At 44.0% G+C, this 17,217-nt stretch overlaps 1 protein-coding gene across 9 annotated transcripts in view; it reads left to right on the top strand.

The window, feature by feature from the left end:
• The window catches only part of ERI3 (ERI1 exoribonuclease family member 3), a 134,390-nt gene that overhangs the window by 13,861 nt on the left and 103,312 nt on the right, over positions 1-17,217 (top strand). For 5 of the 9 annotated variants that reach the window (XM_021673339.2, XM_012434658.2, XM_012434657.2 and 2 more), the window contains one exon: positions 3,172-3,449. The exons of 2 other annotated variants lie outside the window; for them this stretch is intronic. In XM_021673339.2, the coding sequence (XP_021529014.1) occupies positions 3,195-3,449 (255 nt within the window). In that variant the 5' untranslated portion in view covers positions 3,172-3,194. Of the gene's footprint in view, positions 1-3,171; positions 3,450-5,641; positions 5,986-7,120; positions 7,213-17,217 lie in introns of those variants that run through there. 2 more of the 9 variants (XM_012434660.2, XM_012434662.2) reach the window with 2 other exon arrangements.

Raw genomic sequence — 17,217 nt, 5'->3', positions numbered from 1 at the left:
CCCGACATGGATGCTCTCCACTCTCTCCTTGCTCTGACATGCTGCACCACACCTTTCAACCTCTGCATGGATGCCTTCCTTACCCTGCCTGGGCTCTGACAGTGTTCCCCAGACCTCTCTGGCTTATCCTACTCCACCTGTTACAGATATCTGCCTTCTTTTTCTGCACTTAATGGCTTTAGGATTGAGTTTTTCAGGAAGGGAAGAGGAAGAGCTACCCTTTGTTTCTTGACTTGAACTGAACTTCGTTGTTAGAAGTAAGGAAAGCGTGGAACCCAGTAGTTGCTGGTATGTGGAGGCACGACCTCCTAATGTCTACTCTCAAGACTTCCTACAAGAGAAGTTGTTTTTTTGTTTTGTTTTTGAGTAGTGGTCTTGCTCTGTCACCCAGACTGGAGTGCAGTGGCGCCATCACAGCTCACTGCAGCCTCAAGCTCCTGGCTCAAGAAATCCTCCTACTTCAGCCTACCAAGTAGCTGGGACTATAGGCATGCACTACCCTGCCTGGCTAATTTTTAATTAATTAATTAATTATTTTGAGATGGAGTCTGTCTCTGTCACCAGGCTGGAGTGCAGTGGCATGATCTCAGCTCACTGCAGCCTCCACCTCCCAGGTTTAAGTGATTCTCCTGCCTCAGCCTCCCGAGTAGCTGGGACTATAGGTGTGTGCCACCATGCCCAGTTAATTTTTGTATTTTTAGTAGAGACGGAGTTTTACCATGTTGGCCAGGATAGTCTCAATCTCTTGACCTTGTGATCCACTCGCCTCAGCCCCCCAATTTATTTTTTGTAGAAATGAGGTCTCACTATGTTGCCTAGACTGGTTTCAAACTCCTGGACTCAAGCCATAATTCTGCCTCACCCTCCCACAGTGCTAGGATTACAGGCCTCAGTCACTTTGCTTGGCCAAGAGAAGCTTTTGTTGTAGAGGGGACCAGGTGATAAAGCAAGACCTGCAGGCAAGAGGACCACTGGCCATCAGAATAGGGTATATGTAGTATGCTCTATTGGAGGTCTAGAGCATTTTAGGGATGCAGAAGACATCAGTATTATTCTCTGAGGCTGCCTTATGCATTAATTGGATTTGTAGGCCCAGAATCTGGGGATCAAGGCTTGGCCAGTTGGGCATAGCCCAATAGGATAGTAATAACAGTAGGCTAATACTTATTAAGTCCTTATATGGCAGACATTGTTCCTCGTGCTTTACATGTGTTGTCTCATTTTATTCTCACTTATGGAGTAGTTGCTATTGTTATTGTCATTTTACACATGAAGAATTGAAGAACAGAGCTTGCCCAAGGTGCCATGGCTAGTAAGTGGTAAGGCCAGGATTCAAACCTGGAAGCCCTCCTTACTCACGATGCTTAATTGCTTATAGTATTTGGTATGCAAGATCTGACTGACTGTATATACTTGCATATTCTATGAACATTACAGAACTTTAGGATTTTCAGAAGTCTTTACATTTTTTTATGTGGTTAGAGAAGAGTCTTAAGTCCTTGAGGGACTTTGGATCCAAACTAGAATGGGTAATTTGAGCAGACTAGTGTCTCCCAGCTCATCAAGGCTTCCAGTACTGTTCAGGAATAGGTGATGTGAACATTCTGGCTTTCAAAGGGATATTAGTCCTTTTGCCTTTCCAGGAGATTCCATAGTGAAACTCAAGCCAGCGTTTGTCTACCTGGGCTGAGTTTTGGCTATATTTTTGGTGAGGCTATAAAGCAATAGTGAAAACAAGTGCTGTGCTTGTGCAGGATCCATGAAGAACTTAAAATATATTTTGATCTAAGCTCCACTGAATCCCCCTGAAATCTCATTATAGAGATGGGGAAATTGAGGACCCACACTAGCATATATCCTAGTAAATATACAGGCAAGTTACTGTAGCTCATTTAGTGAGTCAGGAGAGAGATGGGAAGTCAAGCCATATTTGGCATAATCTGCTTCAGCTCAGGTAGCAGTGACCTCATTGCCCTTGAGTGTGCACTGGACTTCACAGGGTGCTAGCTTCTCTACACTATGTGGAGGGAGCCGGGTGCCCACTTGCAGCCATTCAGAGGGAAGCCTTTGGCTGTGTTGGAATGATGCGTCAGAAAGTACAAACCATGGCCATTACTGTATTGTATGGTGAAATTTCTTATTTGAGGATTAAAGTTGAGAAAAATTTGAATATTGAGTATTAAAGGGAGAAAGACAACATTTCTGCTTTGTTCCTTTTTTTATTTTTAAGGAAGTTTGAGTTATTTGTGAGTAAAACTAAGACTTTGATTTTTATATTTAGTTAGGCATCTGAGGAGCAGGCATTCTGCAAATTTAAAGGGAAAATTTAAAGGAAAAGTGATTTGAGTTTTTTTTTTTTTTTTTTTTGCACATGTTCACTCAGAAAACTTTACTAGACTTTTAGCCATGCTCCTATTACTGCCACATCTGGGTTTTCTTTTTCTTCCCTATTTAAAAAGTCCTGCAGTCATTCAGGGCCTGTAGTAGGGACCAAGTCTAAGGCAGCAAAAGAGAAGGCCTAAGGCTGTTGCCAGCTGTGCTCTCCAGGCATTGTTCATTCCCCCAGGGTGCCACTTACTAGTGTGGGGGTTGGGGAAGCACTAGAATGTTGGGAGCAAACTCCCCTGTGATTCGCTTTGTTTGCCTTCCCCTTGGGAGAGGGGAGGAGGGTATGTGGAGATGTCAAGATACAGACTGGAAAGCCAGGGGCAAATGGCTCCTAGTCAAGCTGAGAAGAGAGCCTTGGACATTTTCTGCTGTTTGTCTGAGTCTACTTAGCTTCCAGGACTGATTGTACAACAGGGTCACCTCACGTTACTTTGGGACCCATAGCTTCAATGTTAACTGTTGCCACCTGAGAAGTGACTGCACAGTTTTTCTCTTTTGAACTTTAGAACTCCATTTAAAGATAAGGGCCAGTGTTGCATGTTGTTTTGAGAATGATCTGGGAGACTCTGAGCTGTAATAATGCTGCAGGTGCTGCTATTAGGGTCTTGAACTTTAGTAAGGAGTACTGTGATTCAGAAAAGGGGCCCAGAAACACTGGGGAGTGGCTCATGTTGTGTGGATATTCCTGAAGACTAGATGGAGCAGGGCCACAGTGGGAGGGAGTAACCCAGGCTCTCTGTTTTTTTTTTTTTTTTTTTTTTTTTTTAATTCTCCTCCCCTAAGTTTTAGATGCTTCTGGATGTTCAATGCTAGCACCTTTACAGACTGGAGCAGCTCGATTTTCTTCGTATTTACTTTCAAGAGCAAGAAAAGTGCTGGGCTCGCACTTATTTTCTCCCTGTGGTGTTCCGGAGTTCTGCTCCATATCCACCAGAAAGCTGGCGGCCCACGGCTTTGGCGCATCCATGGCGGCAATGGTGTCCTTCCCTCCCCAGAGGTATCACTACTTTTTAGTGCTGGATTTTGAGGCCACGTGCGACAAGCCACAGATTCATCCTCAGGTAACTGTTGCATCCTTGCTTTAGAAAAGGTGGGGTGGGCAAGGAGGGAGGGAGGATAGTTTTGCTTCCTGGGACCCAAAGGAGCTTTTTCATGTCTTCCTGTCTTTTAGCTACTCATTTAGAGTTCCTGTCTAGGAAGCAGGACTTGGTTCAAGTATGCTAGTGTAAGGTAGACCTGAGAAGTCTCTGGGGAGAACTGGGTACATTGTTTCTCTTTGGTCTCAGCTTTTGGGAATCAAAATTATTTCCTTCTTTCCCATCTTTCCTTTCTCTGTTCTCTTCTTTCCTCTATTTTCCTGCTACTGCCACTTGTTCCTTTAAGGAGTACTGTGGTAGCCAGCCTCCAGGATGACCTCAGTGATGCTTATCTCCTGGTATTCACACCCTTGGTAGTTCCCCTCCCGCTCTGAATCAAAGATATCCCTGTGTAAGTAATAGAAGAGGTACATGTGTGTAGGAACTGAGGCTCTTAGCCAAAATCCAGTGCCCAACTTGCCAGTCATGAGAATGAGCTATCTTAGAAGTGAATCTGTAGAAGTGAATCTGCTAGCCCTGGTCAGGCCTTCAGATGACTGCAGCCCCAGTGGACATGTGACCTCAACCTTAGGAGAGACTTTGGGCCAGACTAGCCAGCTGAGCCACTCTCAAATTTGTGACTCACAGGAACTGTGAGGGATAACAAATGATTATTGATGTTTTAAGCCACAAGTTTTCGGATGATTTGTTATGCAGCATTAGATAACCTGACCAAGTACCATTGTTGGTCTGTTGGAAAGGACAATTTCTTCGCTTGCTTTTTTTCATTAGTCACCAGCTGTGTTCAGAGACCTTTTACCTTTTAAGATAATGCTACTAGGAAGCTTGGATTAGCTGCAGGTAATATTGAAATATGTGGTGTTTGCTTTGGGGGAATAATGTAGGGGGTTGCTGATGTGGCAGTTCGTTGTAGTGTTGATACATGGAATATGTCTGGCTCTAGGATTGTAACTCTTCCCTACAGGGTTAGGTTATAGAGTGTGTGATTTTGGGATACATAACACATGTTACTCTGGGAACAGCTTTCAATAGTAAGGAGGAGGGAAGGAAGGGGACCTCAGCATTGGGCACTTGGGAGGTAGGGCGGAGTGTGGTCCATTCAAAGATAAACAGGTTCGTTTGTTGTGGTTGGTTTTTCCGTCTTTAGAATGGTAGATTATTTTACATAAGCCAGATACCACAACCTCTTTAGTTTTCCCTTTCTCCTCTCCTCTTTCCCGTACTCCCTTAAAACGTTGATTTGCCTTTGGGGCATTGGAATGAAGCCTACTGAGGGCTGGGAACACAGGAGCTGGATAAAGAGAATATCCTAAAGAAAAGTCCCTTGGGTGAAAGGGAATGCAGCTTGGGAGCTGCTCAAGCCACACTTACTTCCTCTGCCTCTAGCTCCTGCCTGTACTGTAGAGTCTTCTTCCCTGCCTCTCCAAATTACTGGAGTTTCTCTGGTGTGGTAGGGGTAGCTGGGTGGTATGTTGTGGGAATTTTGGTTACATAGATGGTTAGATTTGGTTATGTAGATTCCCAACCTTCCCAGGTTGGGAATCAAGGATCCGAATCTTAATATGTCATATTTATTTCTTCTACTCAGTGGTATAGGTTTCAGTCACTGAGTAAGCCCTAGTGGGACATGAGACTGAAATCTAACACATCTCTGTCACGTATGATTCATCCCTCTTCTGATCACTCATAATTGCTTGGCACCTCCATTATGGCATTTAGTGCTTTCTGGCATATGCTTATGTATGTGTATTTTCTTACCTTTTCAGTTAGATTATAAGCTCAGATAATTATGTAGCTCTGTTTTCTTGTCCTGCAGAGGGTCCTGCCAATATTCCTGAAGGTGAAGCCTGAATCATGTCTCAATTTGGTCTGTCAATGTCACCTTTCATCTCTCTTTCAAGGGCATTATTTTTGCTTATTTATTTATTTATCACAATGCTGAAGACATGCAGTACAGATTTAAACAGCTTGTGTCACCAACTTCCTTCCCAGACTTAGGCACCAAGACCTTCCAGACCCAGGCTGAGTTAGGGCTTCACATTGTTTACCAGGATCTGGGCCTGATTAAAGATTATCTCCAAAATCAATGAACCCTGATGATGTGATTCCAAGGGCATTTAAGGAATTGGCTGCCCTGGTTCATTATTAGCAAAGCATTAGCTGTTGCTTTAGAGAACTCAGGAAGAAGCATTTGCTGTCTTGCTTATCTTTAAAAGGGGAATACGAATGATCTTGGAAATTATAGACCCGTTAGTTTACTGTGATTCCAGAAAAGATACTTGACCTGATCGTCAGATAATCAATCAGCAAACAGCTAGAAGAGTGTGGGGCACTGAGTAATAACTTACATGGGTTTGTGAAGAAGAGCAAATCCTGTCAGATCAATCTAACTTCTTGCCGTGACATAGTGATGGATTTGAGTGGATCTAGGGCAAGTGATAAATGTAATGCATCTTGACTTCATTAAACCTCTACAATGCTGTGATCAACAGTTGGAAAGGTGAGTTTGGGGCCAGACATCTGTGTTGAACTACCCATCAGACCACCTTCAGGAAAGGGATGGCAGATTGAGACTTGTTAGTAGCAACTTAAAAATCTCCTTTTTTTATGGGAGAGCTTTTTTTAAGGTTTGCAGGTAGCAGGATCCTGATGGGATTCAAAGAAAGCCAAAAAGACGGTTTGGAAAAGTTCTCAGTCCTAGATAGAATGGTATCCTTCCATTGAGATCAACATGGGTCAGGTTCTCATTAGAGCCTCTGTGCTGTTGAGGTCTTCTGGTCAACCAGGGAAGTGGAGAAATTGGAAAAGCTCAGGATAACACCAAAAATCATTAGAGGCTCAAAAATAGAACTTAGAAAGGAAACTGAATATAGTTTTGGTGATGATTTCTTGTCCAGACTAAATAAATTCATCATGTGAAGAGTAGGTATTCCAAGGAATATGATAACAACTTGCTCTTGATTTTAATAAGGACAAAAAAGAAAGAAGTTTAAATGGAAGCAGGAAAGGTTGAGATTTGGGATGAGAATGAACTGCCAGAAGAGACAGCAAAAGGACTGGAATAAGGTATATACCTTAAATCAGCCTTCCTTGGTGCTGTCTCAGAACGGCTTGATGGCTGTCCATTTGACAGAGATTCTTTGATTCTTTATGAGTAAGATCTGCATGCCTCCTGGGAGTAGGGCTGGAGACAGGGTCTTGTTCTGTTGCCCAGGCTGGAGTGCAGTGGCATGATCACGGCTCACTGCAGCCTCAACCTTGAGCCTCAACCTCCTGGGCTCAAATGACCCTCCCGTCTTAGCCTACCAAGTAGTTTGGACTATCAGTATGCTCCATCATGCCTGGCTAATTTTCTGTTTATTTTTTGTAATGTTGGAGTTTTGCTATGTTGCCCAGGCTAGTTTCAAACTCCTGGGTTCAAGTGATACTTCTGCCTTGGCTCCCACAGTACTTTGATTACAGGTGTGAGCCACCACAGCCAGCAGGAACTTTTAATACTCAAGACCCTGCATGGTACACTTGTTTTTATGAGAGTGTGTCATACCGCTTGAGTGTATAAGAGGCAGAAACAGTTTTGGGCCATGACCTATTTGGAGGCTTAATGTGGGGCTCTTTTATCTGTCTTTGATTTTCAGAAGTCCCTGAGTGAGCTGAGTCAGCTTACTGGTACTATCCTAAAGGAATGCCATCATGAAAAACTAACAGGTGTAAGCTCTTTTGTACTTGGGTGAGTAACAGTATTGGTTATAAACATGGTAAAACATGGTATTTTCCATTTGTCATCAGTTTTGCTGTTTATTTTTGTACTTTGTTCAGCTAGGTGAAACTGGAGTGGTTGGCTTGCCAGTAATAGGCTTTGGTGTTCTGGTTTTTGCACTCATTTGTATTACATGTTTTGATTCAGATTAGCATGATAGGTATTGGTTGAATAGGAGACTGTTTTTCATTTGAAAACATTTTTTCACTTAAATGTTAATTTAGATGATTTAAAATGTTTTAGAGGGCCTAAATTTTAGGAATGCAGCTCCTTTCTTGTTTTAGGAATTGTTTCCTAACATAGAAGTAGATTTTTATCTGGTTTAGGAGAATTGTGCCTCCTTTGTCCTCACTAGCAGGAGTTCACATTGCTCATTTTGGTGTGGATGTGCACCGAATGATGGTTGTTGTGACCCTGAGGCCCAGAGAGCAGCCTGAAAGCTTTGGTGGGATCTTTAATTGTGCATCTTTAACCTTGGGGCAAGTTCTCTCACCACCTCAGTGTTCAGAAGAGACCAAAGCAAATGTAAGTGAGGAAAATGAGGTATAGGCCACAGCACGTTGGGAGGAGGAGGTAACCTCAGCTGTCTGGATGGCCAGGGAGGGAGGGGGCGGCCCAGCTCTCCCCATCTGAGGTGCTGCCATCCTGGCAGCTGCCCACATTCCTCCCCGAGTGCTCTGGCTTCTGGGTAGTCTTTTTCTCTCTGCTCTGCAGCAACCCTACTGACTGTTTGCCTTCTCATCTGTATTCAAGTGCCCATAATTTTGGAGAAAAATGACCTTTGGGGATGAGGTTTCTAGTGTTTGGTCTTTGTCCACAGAGGCATTTTTTTTTTCTTTTTACGGAAACCTTGAACAGAGTCAATCTGCATTTTGAGTTAGAACTATAAGTAAAGGAGTTTCTCATTTCTAGAGGATTGTCCAGATGCTGGGTTATTTTTGAATGGTAGGTGGGGAGGGTTAATGGTGACAGAGAAGGGCTGATATAGATGAGAGGCATTTGGAGGGTTTTAGTGTGACCTAGAGCTGCCACATTGTTACTATTCTTTTGTGGAAGAGACATTTTGGAAAACTTTAAAGGAAATTGGTTAAGATCCGTATAAAGCAAACTGTATTGATTCCTTTCTCCTTCTTCAAGGCTGAAAGGCAGGAATCCTCTTAACCTCTCATGCAGCCTCCCCACCCTGCCCCACACGTTGTTCTTTGCACCACATTTAGCTTCTTTCCTTATCTCCGTTCTTGGTTTCTGCCATGACTAAGTGAACAGAGAAGCAATTCCCTGGAGAAGGAACCCACCCTTCTCTTCCCATTCTCTTGTCCTGGTTGCAGCTCCTCCAAGGGGGAAAGGTGGGGCACAGGCTTTTTCCCTGGAGAGCCTAATCCTTAGATTGTGATCCCTCTGCCTGTGGCCCCAGTCAGCATGCACTTTTTTCTGTACAGACAGCGAAGGCGCTGATGCTATTCTTCTAAACTGGGAAATGAAATGCAAAACCGACGTTAATGTTACATTATGGTTGAGATTAAATGCACCAAAATCAGGAAATTCAAACTTATGCTTCCCACAGCAACTATAACTCAGCCTCATCTGGCGTGTGTAGTATTTTGTGTTAGTGTAGATGGTGTTATATGTTAAGACATTAAAGTTAACACCATAAGCAGAGCACAAAATGCTTGAGGGGCTGAGTTATGATGACTGTGTGAGCTATAAGTGTTCTTGCGCAGGCTCCCAACTCCTGGAATAATTTTTCCCCTGCCCATCAGAGCAATTATTGCCTTTCTTTTTAGTTACATCTCTACTTTAACACATCTCTTCTTTCAGGGTCACTATAAACGAATTCCTCTATTGATGGCCAGTGATGGTTGTAGGAATGGGGTGGCCCACTAGTCCCCTTTGTCTTTTTTGTCCCTGCCTCCATAAATGTGGTACTTGCCCCTCCTCCTCCCAAAGCCATCTTCCTCCACAGGCTGCTGTTTCTTGATGGTCCCTCATAAGTATGGGTCTCCCCCTGGCTACCACTATGGCTCCTCACTAGTGCTCTCAGAATGGGAACAAACGTTTGCTGTGTCCGAGTCTTGGCCGTATTGCAACTTCACATGAAAACCGAAGGGCCTGTCTTTATTTGGAGCAGACATAGCAATGCAGAAGTAAAATATACATCTCGGAGAATGGAGCACTGATGCATGGTGGCGCTGCCTTGTGTGTTTGGCATAGCAGAGGCAGGATCGAAGGGGTTTATTTGCTCTATTTAGAGTGCTTCTCCACCTTCCCCAGGGCTTATACCTTTAAGCTGCCACGGTGTGTAGTAGGCTGTGGAGTTGCCTGGGGGTGGGGTCAGGAACTTTCCTTGGGGAGCACTGGTCACTGGTAACAGAATCACCACATAATTTAGTGCAAATCAGAAAAACATCCCCCCTAGCCTCTTATTATCCTGGTGGCCTCCCCAGGGCTGAGACAGCTGTTGGAATGCAGATTTTTTTTTAGGCACTGGGCTAAGGTTGGTGGTGGGGAAGAGCTCTAAAGAATAGGGCCATTGATAAATGGTGAGTGAAATCAGGGACTGTAAAATAACAGTGACACTGAGCTGCCTTTTAAAGTTTGTGTTGGACATGACAAAACCAACTAAGTCAGCAAAGAAATGGGGAAGATCTCATTATAACCACCTTAGAGTCAATGAAAAGGCTTCTTTTTACTCTTTGGATTGTAACTTAAAGCTCTGTGTTAGATGTTGGGGGTATAAAGTGAAGTAAGGAATGGTCCCTACCCTCAGGGAGCTCATAGTCAAGGAGGGCATACATACGTGTAACAACCATTTGGCCGTGTGATAACCACCATGACACGGGTAAGTACTTGGTATGGGGGGTGCACAAAGGATGGGAACGATCAACCCTGCTCACAGTATGGGGGAGGGCTGCATATTTTCATGTTATAAGACATTCAGGAGACCAGAGAGAGCCAAGTGGGCCTGAGGCCATTCAGAAGTATTATAGCAGTAAGAGAAGGGGTTCACAGAGTGAGCCAGATGAAATGGCCTACATCTGAAAAAACTGACCTTGATTGCAGGGTTGTTTGTGGAAATGTTGAAAATGAGATAGAAGGGGAATAAAGACTTTGAACCTGGCAACTATTTCACTGTTCAGTTAGTTGGATTATCTATATCAGTTTTACCCATTTCTCACATTCGAGCTAGAAGGTCTTATTGGAATGCTGTAAGTGGAAGTACAAAGGCTAGAAGAGGCTTAAGAGCATTTTACCCAACAAAGTGTGGGTCAAAGGGTGAGGGCAAAAGTGGAAATGGTGTGAGCTAAGGCTTTGAGGCATTGCCAGGGAGGCTAATCTGATACCTCAGCATAGCATTTGGGTGGGCTGCTGGGACTCTAGGGAGAGTCAAAGGCTGGAGAATGGTATGACGCTCCCCTTCATCTTCTTCCTGCTTAAAAAAAAAAGGGGGGAATTTGGATTTGGATCTGCTAGGACCCACCTTCAAACCAGAGAGGTTTAGACCCTTCAAAGAGATAAACAGCTGGCTATCATTGAGATTAGTGTGGAAGGAATGACTGATGAAGAGGCAGAAGGGTCTGGGTAATGTGGAGATTGGTGGGAGCAGAAGGGACTGGAGGGCATGGGGGTGGAGGCTGAGCTTCCTCTGAGCATTGGCAACAGGTACAGCCACAGAAAGCAAGCCAGCAGGTTGGAAAGCAGGAGCAGTGGGGAAAGTGAAATCCAAAGGAGTGTTTAGGTTAAGTCCATAGACTTCACTTCTCCCTCCTCCTTCCTGCCTTGCTTTTCTTCTCCCCTCTTGGTTACATTTCTTTTGTAGACTGATTTCCATTGTTTGTCATGAGGAAACAGATATCAGGAGACCTTTTCTCCATCTCTGTGTCTTAGTGGGAGAAAAGGATCTTGCATCATTTTGATTAAGATGCCATTGGGATGATTATTTTTTATCCTCTTACCCTGGGTGTTCACACTACTTAAAAAAACCCCACAGCCTTACATTTATGTGATGAGTTTTGAGCTCTGGCTGTAAAAATTGAGCTATAGCCTAAAAGCCTGAAATAAGAGTGTACCCACGTTAACACCAGCCCCCTCAAGGCTGTCAGGTCTGCAGCAGAAGGGTGAACAGGCTGGCTTAGGCAGAAGGGTGTTTATATGTATTGATGCTACCATGGACAAAACCCTGTTAGGTGTTAAAAAGGAGGTAAATCAGAAAGGAGAAATCTGGAGGGAGAGACAAATATCAGGGCAGCTTTTATTTGGATGTAGGGGTGCATTGGGATAGGCTGCTGTTTTGGTCCTGTTCCTCTGTGTAGTTGGCTAGTAAGGAGATCTGGAAGGTCTGTGAGCAGCAAAACAGATCTGATACACAGGTGGCTCTGCTTCTGTTGAAGTGCTGTGATCAGTTTCTAGTCCTGGAAGGCCATTCCAGCCAAGGGCTGATCTGAGGGTTAGGTGCTGGCAGAAGCACTTACTTGGAGATGCCCATGTTGTTGAAAGTAAAGGAGTGTTCATACTCTATGATGGGGGTACAGCTGGGGAGCCAGAAAAGGAAATTTGAATGTGCTACTGAGTGGAAAAGAAGAAACAAATAGATGCAGTGAACACATTTTGTATATTGTAAGCCAGAGTTCATGGGAATGGAAAGGAAGTTGTTCCAAAAGGTTAAAAATGTGTGTTGGGAGACTGGTACGGATGCAGTACTTGAGAGAGATGCTAGTGGATTGGACTAGGATGTAAGTTGGTTGGTGATGGTGAGAATGGAGAGAAGTTATATGTTGTAACCGTTAGGTGTGCTGGGAAAGAAACAAGCTTGAGGACCATGTTCTTATGTAGCTCATAACTCTTTTGGATACTAGTGGGCTACTGAGGAGTCAGTGGTATTAAGAGGTTTGTTAAGGAGTGGCACATGGAATCTGTAGTTGTAAATGGGGCACTCTGAGTGGAAGATCCATTATCAGGGAGAACATAGGCGGAGCTGTTATAGTTGAGTTCTTTAGTGGTAATGTGGGTAGTTACTCCTCTAGGATCTATTTGATGCATTGTTTGGCTATTGGCCTAGGGGAGGTAGGTAGTGATGGTTAGGTAGATAGGATGATAACTGGCTAGAAAGCTTGGAACCTTGGTCTCTAAAAGGGTGATAAAACTGAGAGCCATGATTTGAGATTGCATTGTCTGGAAATGGAGTCTAGGGACTATGTCTGCATTGTTCACAGCACTAGCAGCATTTAAAAGGCCAACTGATCAACTGAAAGGGATTGTTAGTTACAGATGGGGAGGTTGGGCTGATGAATGGGTTGAAACATGGCATTTTGGTCAGGTCTACTTTCCCTGGAAAGGTAATATGACCAGAGAAACAATGCCAGGGGCAGACCGGAAAGGAAGTCCATGGTTGATGGTGTTGAATGTGGTGGCTGGTGACGTTGGCAAGGAATCCCCAAGTTGGTGCCTTAGGATATGCAGGAATTTTATGATCCTGCTTCAAGTTTGAAGCCAGAGTTAGAGAGGTCTTTCTCAGGACTAGAGGCAGTTCGATAGACCAGATAAGCTTCTGGCTTGTGTCTGTAACGAGCAGTCTTCTCACCTGGTCATAGGAAGGTGTTTTTCTAGAGTGCTGAGATAATAATGTGCTGAGCACTCTGGGGGTAGCTGATGCCCTGGTCTTGACAGTATTCCTAAAGGAAGCAGGCACTGCCATGACAAGAAGACTTTTTGCTAGCTCCCTGACAGAGATGTGCCAGTCTACTCTATGAAGTTCTGGGATGTGACAGGCCTGTTTTGCTGCCCTAGCTCTTGGCAGCAAGGAGGATGAAATGTCTGGCAGCAAGAGCTAGGGATGGTTAGCAGACTTAGTGGGCTTGACTCGGGTGCTTAAAAGTGAGCTGAGTAAGGGTTTGCTCTGAGAGGGGAGCTGAGTGCTTTGGGCTCTGATTCTCACTTGGTCAGTACCTCAGCAGTAAGGAGTTAGTCACATAGATGTTCAAGACTACACCTTTACTATTTAAATTGTGATCTGAGAACCAGCAGCATCCTCATCACCTGGGAGCTTGTTAGAAATGCAGAATATCAGGCACGCCCACTCCAGAGCCAAAATAGAATCTACAATCCGACACATTCCTCAGGTCATTGGAAGTCTGAGAAACATTGCTGTAGTCTGGACCAGTGGTTCTTAAACTTCATACTTCAGTGAGCATCAGAGTCATCTGGAGGAGGGCTGTTAAAACCAAGGTTGCCGGCCCCACTCCTAGGGCTTCTGATTCTGAAAGGCTAGGGTGGAGGCCAGAAATGTGCATTTCTAACAAATTCCCAAGTGATGGGATGCTGCCTGTGAGGAACTGTGGTTTGACAACAGCTGACCCTCTTAGCTTTCTCATCTGTAAAACGGGGGAGTAATTCCTGCCTGCTTACAGAGATGTGTGATCATATGGGACAGTGTGTGAGAAATGTGTTCACTGCATTGTGGGGGTATATCAGTCTGTGTATTACTTGCTTACTAGTCAGTGAATTTTTAAAAATCTATTGTCATGCCAGCACAATTGTTTACCTTCCTGGCTGCTGGCCATCACTTGTGGGCAGAGAACAGGGAATCTATGAACCACCCCATGGGCATGCAGTGTTCTGTGAAGAGAGGAGCAGTCCCTGGGGCTGTGGATGAGGATTACTGAGCAAGCCCTCCTGTAGCCCAGCCAGCTTCCCTGGGCTCCTGGCCAAGTTGTCTGACCAGAATTCTCAGTCTGCTTGAGTGGGCCTGGTCTTGTCTTGATCACCTGTTACCACCATTTCTTCACCCCCAGCTAGTGTATCTTTAGGGCAATATTCAGATTTTTTTGAAAACTGGTCTTTGCCTGACCAAGCCTCTGATTCATCTTGTGATCCTGAGCAAGACACTTGCTTTTCCTCCACTTTATTGGGTGATTGATGGAACAGGCCTTGGCTGCATGTGCTCAAGTCCCAGAATGTGGACTCCGGACCTGCAAAGTGAGGGGAGCTGAGGTAGAGGCAGTTCTGATGAGAATCAGTAGAGCGGAGTGGTAAAAAGCATAGACTCCAAAACTGGACTGTCTCGATTTGAATCTCGACTACCTACTGGTAGTATGACCTTGGTCAAGTTACTTGTACTCTTTTTGTCTCAGTTGCCTTATTGGCAACGTGGGGTTAATAATAGTACCAGTCTTATAGGACTGATAGGAGAATAAACTGAATTAACATATTAAGTGATCAAAACAGTGCTTGATATGTGATGGCTATAGGTATTAGCTCTTATTAGTAGAATTAGTGCTAGTATTATTCTGATCCACAACCTCATCGTAAGCTGTTGGAGAACAGCAGGTGACTGGGAGGCAGGCCCCTCTTCTCTGGAAGCACAGAGAGAACCTTCAGGACCTCTTATCAACATATTAATAGAGCCAAGGTACCATCCAGAGAGATTTTTTTGGGCTTGGCACCCTTCCTCTTCCAGGCCCTTCCTTAGTGATGCCTTCAGGGGACATCTCTAGTACATAACCTGAGATTTGTTTAAATTAATTTCATGACAAATGTATGTATACAGGTAGCTACAAAGAAATCATTTGGTTGTTTGGTGCCCTGAAGGGTCATCTTCACAGAGGCCACTAATATCTGAAGTTATTTACAATTGAGTATGTAAAAATGTTTGAACTGCAACTGTTTCTAAGTCATGTGCATATAGAGGTAGACACAAGTGTACATACCTCGGGTGAGGATGTGGCTTCTAAGACTTGGTCTCCTTCATTTATTGGTATTATGTTTGTTTGAAAAAATTCAGATTTGAATAAAAGTAAATTATAATTCACTCTGAGCCTATACCCCCTTTGAATAAAGAATAGTGGTGTCTATTTTCAGCCTGTTTTCTACATTTTTATTGCTTTGGGGTCTATGGAGATGGGTAGAGGGGGACATGTAGGTGAAAAATCAGCCTTTTAAAGCTCCAATTTTTTACCCTTCCTTGTCCTGAAACTTCGAGCATCAGCTCTCATCTGTCAAAGTGTAAATCAGCAATTAAAACCCAAACAGCCAAATGCCAAAGATGACCTGAAGCACAAAGCAACTGACAAACAAGTCCGGACAAATCGACGGGTAATTTATAAGCTTTGCCCTAAAATCTAATTATTTGGCAATTTGAATTTGCAGCCAGCCAGGGCTTGGCAATAAATTTAACCCGCCATAAATTATTTAGGAGCAGACCGTGGTGTAAATCAAAACCACGAGTGTTTGTTTAAGAAATAAGCTCCTTGTGCATAAAATGTCTTTTTTTTCCCCCAAGGGAGAAACTGTTAAGCAAACCATACCCCATTGCCCAGTGTAGTCCTCACTTCTCCCATCCAACTTCCCCTCTTCCCTCTGGCCAGGAGGCTTCTTGATCCTTGGAGAAAGGGCCCATCTTTGCATGAGACTTTTATTCAAAACTAAATATTTGGGTAAAACCCACATGTTGCCAGGGACTGCATTTTCTACCTTGTGGTATGTGTTGCTTTTAGATTTTATCAAATCTTTTAGTGCAGGGACACACACTTTTTGGATTTTTCTTCAGAGGGTTGAAGGAATAGATTAGTTGTTATGAAGGAAAGCCAGCTCCTTCTTCCTAGATTGAGAGAGGAAAGCCATGAAAAATGATCTGCTTATTCCTTTATTTCAGATAGGACATAGAAACTCAGCTCAGGCAGAGGAGAATCTATGCTTATGAAAAAGGGGTTAGAAAGCTACACCATTAAACCCTGTGGGCCAGGCGCAGTGGCTCTGTCCTGTAATCCCAGCACTTTGGGAGGTCAGGGCGGTTGGATCTCTTGAGGCCAGGAGTTTGAGACCAGCCTGGTCAACATGGCAAAACCCCATCTTTAGTAAAAACACAAAAATTAGCTGGATGTGGTAATCCCAGCTACTTGGGAGGCCGAGGCATGAGAACCTCTTGAACCTGGGAGGTGGAGGTTGCAGTGAGCCGAGACTGTGCCACCGCACTCCAGCCTGGACAACAGAGGGAGACGCTATCTCAAAAAACAATAAAAAGAATTTGTAAACCCTCTGTCCCATATTGATGAATTCCAACGGTCTAACCTAAGTCCCTTCTGCTTAAATCCTCTTGTTGTTGTTGTTCTGTCTTCAAATATATTTTTGTTGCTGCAGACACTTGAGTGAAATTTCGTTTGAAATGCTATGCTGTTGAAGTTTTGTCCTCAGTTTGTGAAGGAAATCACTGGGGGTTCCTAGCCTAGCAGTTAGAAAGCAGCTAGGTTTAAAACCTCTGCTCTAACCCACTTTAAAAGGTAGATGAATATTTGTTTGGTGCTTCTTTTTTATTTCTGTCTTCTCTCCCCTCAAAAACAAACAAAAGATTTGCAGGGACAATATTGAGGGAGACGGTAGGTACATTGGAACCTTGGATATTTGAAAAATCCAAATTTTGAGGCTTTTGTTCTTAGTTGTTAAGTTATGGCGAGTTTTCATCCACCGTTGGCAGATAGCCCAGTGCTGTAGGTAGTTTTTTGAATGTAATGTCTCAGTGTTAGCATTGAAAGTCCCATGTTTCAGGAAACCCTTGGTTCTGGTCAACAAGACAGTTGATTACCCTAGGTAGGACTGGGATTTGGTGGTTTGTAGTAGTTGAGGGAGCAAACCACTTAGAGATGAGAGTAGATCTAGTAGAAAGTGCTTCGAACTGTTAAATGTCTTGGTTTGAATCTTGGCTGTACCACTAACCTTCTTTGACATCTCAGACAGATCATTTCTCCTCTCTGATTCTGTGGAGAATTCTGTGTCTTCTGGTACAGCCAGGCCCTTGGCTTGTCTCCTCCACTTAGCAACCCTTTCGTATGTTTACCCTGCAGAAGTTGAGAGAGTGAAGCTTGTGTGCCAGCATAGGAATTAGGTACTGGAGATCACACTGAGGGTACATGGTTCCTGCCTTCCCTGATTCCATCTGTGCCATCTGTGTTAATGAAGCCATGGTGGAGGCCTTTCAGTAGCAAA

The sequence above is a fragment of the Aotus nancymaae genome, unplaced genomic scaffold, assembly GCF_030222135.1.
Source record: "Aotus nancymaae isolate 86718 unplaced genomic scaffold, 86718_ANA_hifiasm-v0.15.2.pri h1tg000007l, whole genome shotgun sequence".
NCBI lineage: Eukaryota > Metazoa > Chordata > Mammalia > Primates > Aotidae > Aotus > Aotus nancymaae.
This window is presented reverse-complemented; position numbering and strand designations above follow the sequence as displayed.